Here is a 6,057-nt window from a genome sequence, read left to right on the forward strand (position 1 = left end):
CAATCACCGAAATCCTAGGTGATAAAGGATAGACTTTTGAGCATTTATCTTAAAATAATGACAGTATCTTTCAAAATTTCCTCCAACTAAACTTTTATAGGCAATTCTTCAGCAGAATGGACCCTTCCTGTGCTGCTATTTGCTTGCTCCTCACAGCCTCCTCCTGGGATGTGTCACCTTTCATCTTAGTAACAGTGCCATTCGAGCTCAAGTTAGACCACGAGGCATCCCAGCCTCTTCGTTACCTCGCAAACTTCGCACTACATACATTAGCTGGTCCTTGTGTTCTATCTCCAGTTTATTCCTTACGTCCATTGTCTCCCCCCAGCTTTTCCATCCAGGGCCAGGCTACCATCATCTCTCTCTTATCTCTGGCCGTAGCCTTCTAACTGACCTTCAATAGTTCAATTTTGCTTCCCATCTACTCATTTTCCCCATAGCAGCATAAATAATTTTCTTTACAAAGTAATTGGATGTTAAAAGGGAAGTTTTCAATTAAAACTGCAAAGTAGTACATAACCAATGTGAGTTAGGAGGCAGTCATCTAGGATTTTTTTTAAGACAGTGCAAAAACTGTTATAGGACTCATAAATTCCTCATTTAACTTCAATGGTATGATAGGATTAAGACAATGCAGGATGTGTGAATGGGATATTTTTGGAGAGAGCTATTTCCTTAACTTCCCTTAACTTTCTTGTTACTAACTATTATTTAAAAAATAAGAGGTAAACAGTATTATAGTCATCTGCATGCATATCATTTTACTTAAACGACAAAATGAAAGCTTTTTAAAAGAGATGTATTGCTCCAACAATAATGTTGGTTTCCAAAAAATCAAAAATAATAAAAATCGTAAGTATTTCTAACTAACTGTTTGCCAAAGATTGCAAACAAAGCAGGTCCAAGGAATGATTCCTTCTTCATACTTTATCCTATGTTCATGAAAGACGACAGTGAATGGAGAACAGGTAAGCAACCAAACTGAACCGAACTATCACTGCACGACCCTGTGTCCGAACGTGCCGCGTGTCACGTNCAGGATGTGTGAATGGGATATTTTTGGAGAGAGCTATTTCCTTAACTTCCCTTAACTTTCTAGTTACTAATTATTATTTAAAAAATAAGAGGCAAACCCTATTATAGCCATCTGCATGCATATCATTTTACTTAAACGACAAAATGAAAGCTTTTTAAAAGAGATGTATTGCTCCAACAATAATGTTGGTTTCCAAAAAATCAAAAATAATAAAAATCTAACTGTTTGCCAAAGATTGCAAACAAAGCAGGTCCAAGGAATGATTCCTTCTTCATACTTTATCCTATGTTCATGAAAGACGATAGTGAATGGAGAACAGGTAAGTAACCAAACTGAACCGAACTATCACTGCACGACCCTGTGTCCGAACGTGCCGCGTGTCACGTGCTCTGGTAGTGTAACAAGCACCAGATGGTGCTTCAGAGCTTTAAAGCATTACCTTACGTTGTTCACACAGGAACGTCGTGAGGAAAGTATCATTGCTCCTTTACACAGATGAAGAAATTGATATCAACAAGCTCCAGTGAATTTTATAAGGGAAAAATTTCAAAATCATGTTTTCTGATATCAACTTAAGAGACCTTTCTGTATATTCCAGTTGCCTTTATCTGTAGGTAAAAATTATCTTTGCATTCACCTTAAGGAAATTATTCAAAGATTATTTCAAATGAGATTTAAATCAGCTTAAGAATTTTTGAGGAATTCTCATTTTTGACAAGTGACAATTGCCAGGTGCCATAATGAGCACTTTCTATCACCGTTTCTGAAAATAGTGAATTTTAAGAAAAGAAAGAGAAGAAGCAAAGAAGAAAGGGAGGGAAAAGGGAAGAAGAAAAGAAAGAGATACAAAAAAGAGAAAAATATAAAAATAAGGAGGAAAAATGAAAAAGACTGGAAAGCCAGGATGCTTAATTAAATATCTCTTTCTATAGATAAACATCACCATCACCACCCTTCCCCACCAAATAACTACTTGCAATTGTGGAAGNTGTACTTATTTATTCATTTATTCAAATAAAAGTTGACACCTTCTAAAGAGCAAGGCACTGTGCCAGGCATTAGTGAAATAGTATATAATCTTTTTTTCATAAATAGATTTTGTTATAAACAATAGCGACAATGTTATGGCTAACACATATTCAAAAGCAATGACGATAAACCAACCACCCATGCTTCTTGGGAAGCAAACTTGTGCCTAGCCATTCTTCCTTGGGCACTCAGATCCTGTTTTTGATTCCTCACCAGCTCACTCAAATTTAGAATCACCGGAAAATGCACCTGTAGCTGTGTACAATCATGTTGACTCTCTTTCCAAGTTTTAAAAGAAGTTGAGAACCAGTAACATTTTCCTTGGTTTGACAGTCAGCTGTTTGGGCACACAAAATTACTTCCTGAAGAAAAAATGTAGGGGAAAAAAATAACTAAACTTTAGAGCCAATAGTAAAAGTGTGAATACTATCAAATGCGATTACCTGCAAAATACATTTTCCCAACTCATTTTTTTGTGATTAAGAAGCAGCTCTATGAGCAGAACAAAAACGAGATTAATTCACTAACCTGTATATTTCCTGGAGTCCAGGCAGGGTTTTGGGAGATGGGGTGGGGAATAACAAAGCTTGTGAATTCTGACCCCCATAATTAGAGGAAGCAAATTATAATCTTTTAATAGCCAATTACTAACTAAAAAAGTAAAAGCCTATTGTCGAAATCCCACTACTCTCTGTTCTAATTATTTTATTTTATTAATATTTAGGTTGTCCTTGCAGCCTGTACTTCATTTCTGGGAGATTACTATTACCTTAACACAATGAAATCTTTTATCTTCTGTGCATTTCACTCACACTGTTCTCTTACCCTCCAATAGCTTTCTCTTCCTTCTTCACCCTCTAAATTATACTTATCTTTTAAGATACAATTGTGTTTCTTCCCCCAAAAGGAAGCTTCTAGTCAGTCATAATTTCTGCCACCTCTAAGGCTCACAGCATTTAGATATCACTTAGCAAAGGACAATTGTCTATGTCCCAGTCATTTGTGAGCAACTCCATCTCTATTTCCTGACTGGAAGGTTCTTGAGGTGGGAATCTCATACTCACCTTTGAATCTCCTCTAGTATAGCACTTTGTATGTTATAAATGCCTAATTGTTGATTGTCAAAGATTGCAATCAAAGCAGGTCCAAGGAATGATTACTACTTCATACCTGATTGAATTAAATATTCATAAGTTAGAGCATGTCATATTTTTCATTGCTAATATTGCAGTCAACTACAAGCCTAAAATTTTATAAAACTTGAATTTAGAAAATTGAATTATATGTCCAGCTAAAATGCAAAATAAATAAATAAATAAAATAACATCAGCACATATGACTTGAAGAAGGCTACTATGGACAAAATTTAAATATATAAAACTTCGTATATATACTTGACACATTAATAAACTCTATATCAGGGAAAGTGTTCGCAATGCTGAAATATTATAATTTAACAAAAATATTTGAAAATACTCAGGGTAACAGGATTCTAATTTTAGCTGTACAAATACACATTTGTGTGCTAAAATGCATAAGATGACGTTCAATCTACTTTTCAATTTATGTTCTGAAAGGGGTTATTTATTAACTATTAGAAAGAAGGTGTCATTTGGAATAAACAATTTTGTTATGTACATATTGCTAGACTGGTCAATGAAGTATCACTGCAGAGCTGCAAAACACAATAAAAATACTTGAAATGATCAGGGTAATGTGGTAAAATACCAAAAGATGCAAGACAAGGACACTAATTGCTCAAACAAGTTATTGTAGTTAACTCAGCTTTAAGTGCCATCTTCTATATTAAGAAGAAATATGGGGATGAGGATGGAGAAAACCATTTATTGAGCAACACTTTGTATCAATTGATCTCTTGGAAGCTTTACGCAATGATAACAACAAATACATATAGCCACAGTTGTGGGCCAGGCAGGTTTCTAAGCATCTACCATATATTTAGATTTTAAATGAGCTTCATAAAATAGAGAAATATGTTAAATGACATCACTGAGATATAAAAAGAAAAATCCAGAATATGAGAAATTATACCTAATCATGACCCATTTTTTTTCCTTCTGACAAATAAATGGCAAAGAAAAAATAAAAGGAAGGAAAAATGGTGTATGTACTAAAAAAGACTCAAGACATGTTAACCAAATGCAATTACGCTCTTTGTTCTGATTCTGATTCCAAGAAATCAAATGAAAGGGGAAGGAAAGTTGTTTTGAACACTGATGGTATATTAGAAGATTTTAAGAAGTTGTTACTAATTTTGTTAGGAATTGTGGTAGACAGAATTCTATAACAGCCCCCAAGATTCCAGTGTACAAGGCATATGTAATTCCTTAGCCTTGACTGTGAGTAGGACCTGTGAATATGATGGGATATCACTGTTAGGTTGGCGAGACAAACAGAATAAAAGACTCCGAGCCAAACATTGTCAAGCAAGGGAGTTTACTCCAACGAACCTGGAGGAGAAACTGAAAGATCAGGGTTCTGCTCACATACTGACTAGCAGAGGCTTTATAGGGTTTGTCTGCGGGGGCAGGTTGGGCAACTATTCTGAGCACTCAGCATTCCATAATAGCTTCGTAGTTTTCCTGTTTCATGCAAGATGTTCTTATGGGAACGCACTGGTCCCAAGGGAAAGGGAGAGGGTAGGGGGAGAGGGTGAGGGGGTTGTCAATATGGCTGTGCTTATGCTAAGCTGATTGTGAGACCCAATAATCACTCACATGATTAGGTTATATTATATAGCAAGATCAAAGAATTTTGAAAACAAAAGAATGGTCCCCAGTCAGTTGATTTTGAGTTAATCAAGATAGATTTTCCCAAGTGGCCCTGACCTAATCAGATACAAGTTCTTAAGAGGAGGCTGGGCCTTTCCAGAAGAGAGAGATAATGCCTGTTGCCTTTGGAGAATTCAGCTTTTGTGCTTTGAGAGGGTGTATGAGTGACACCTTGTAGGGAAATGCAGAAGCTTCCAGGAACTTAGAGCAACATTGGCTGAAAGCCAGCAAAAATGCAGCGAACTCAGTGCTACAACCACAAGTAACTGAATTGTACCAATAACCATATGAATGCAGAAGAGAAACCTCAGCTCCAGAAAGGTGTGTAATCCAGTCAACACCTAGATTAAATCCTTGTGAGACCCTGAGCAGAGGACCCAGTCAACTTGTGACCAGACTCCGAACCCATGGAAATTGTGAGGTAATAAGTGTATGTTGTTTTAGACTGCTAAGTGTGTGGTAATTTGTTACACATCAATAGAAAACAGATACAGGTACACCGTGATCAAGTAGGATCCATACCAGGGATGCAAGGACGGTTCAACAAATAAGTCAATAAATGTGATACACCACATCAACAAACTCAAGGACAAAAACCGTATAATTATCTCAATAGATGCTGAAAAAGCATTTGACGAAATTCAAAATCCCTTCATGATAAAGACTCCCAACAAATTAGGTACAGAAGGAAAGAATCTCAACACAATAAAAGCCATCTATGACAAGCCCACCACCAGTATCATTCTGAATAGGGAAAAACTGAAGGCTTTTCCTTTAAGAACAGGACCAAGACAAGGATGCCCACTCTCACCACTTCTATTTACCATAGTACTGGAGGTACTAGCCAGAGAAATCTGGCAAGAGAATTAAATAAAGGGCATCCATACTGGAAAAGTGGAAGTCAAACTGTCCCTATCTGCAGATGACATGATACTATATATAGAAAAGCCTAAAACTCTATAAAAAATCTCCTAGAGCTGGTTAATAATTTTGGTTATGTTGCAGAACACAAAATAAATGCCCCCAAATAAGTTGCATTTATATTTTCCAATAATGAACTAACAGAAAGAGAAATCAAGAAAGTAAGCCCGTCTACAACAGTCACACACACAAAATAAAACACCTAGGAATCAACTTAACCAGGGATGTGAAAGATCTCTACAATGAGAACTACAAACCACTACTGAAAGAAATTAAAGA

The 6,057-nt window shown here is 36.2% G+C and overlaps 1 protein-coding gene across 1 annotated transcript in view; it reads right to left on the reverse strand.

The window, feature by feature from the left end:
* The window catches only part of KLRF2 (killer cell lectin-like receptor subfamily F, member 2), a 3,690-nt gene extending 1,169 nt beyond the window's left edge, over positions 1-2,521 (reverse strand). Inside the window, 2 exon segments of the mRNA XM_008578079.1 lie at positions 2,279-2,427; positions 2,509-2,521. Of these exon segments, the coding sequence (XP_008576301.1) occupies positions 2,279-2,427; positions 2,509-2,521 (162 nt within the window).
* Positions 2,522-6,057: the final 3,536 nt, after the last annotated feature.

Source organism: Galeopterus variegatus, unplaced genomic scaffold (assembly GCF_000696425.1).
Source record: "Galeopterus variegatus unplaced genomic scaffold, G_variegatus-3.0.2 Scaffold1626, whole genome shotgun sequence".
Taxonomy (NCBI): domain Eukaryota; kingdom Metazoa; phylum Chordata; class Mammalia; order Dermoptera; family Cynocephalidae; genus Galeopterus; species Galeopterus variegatus.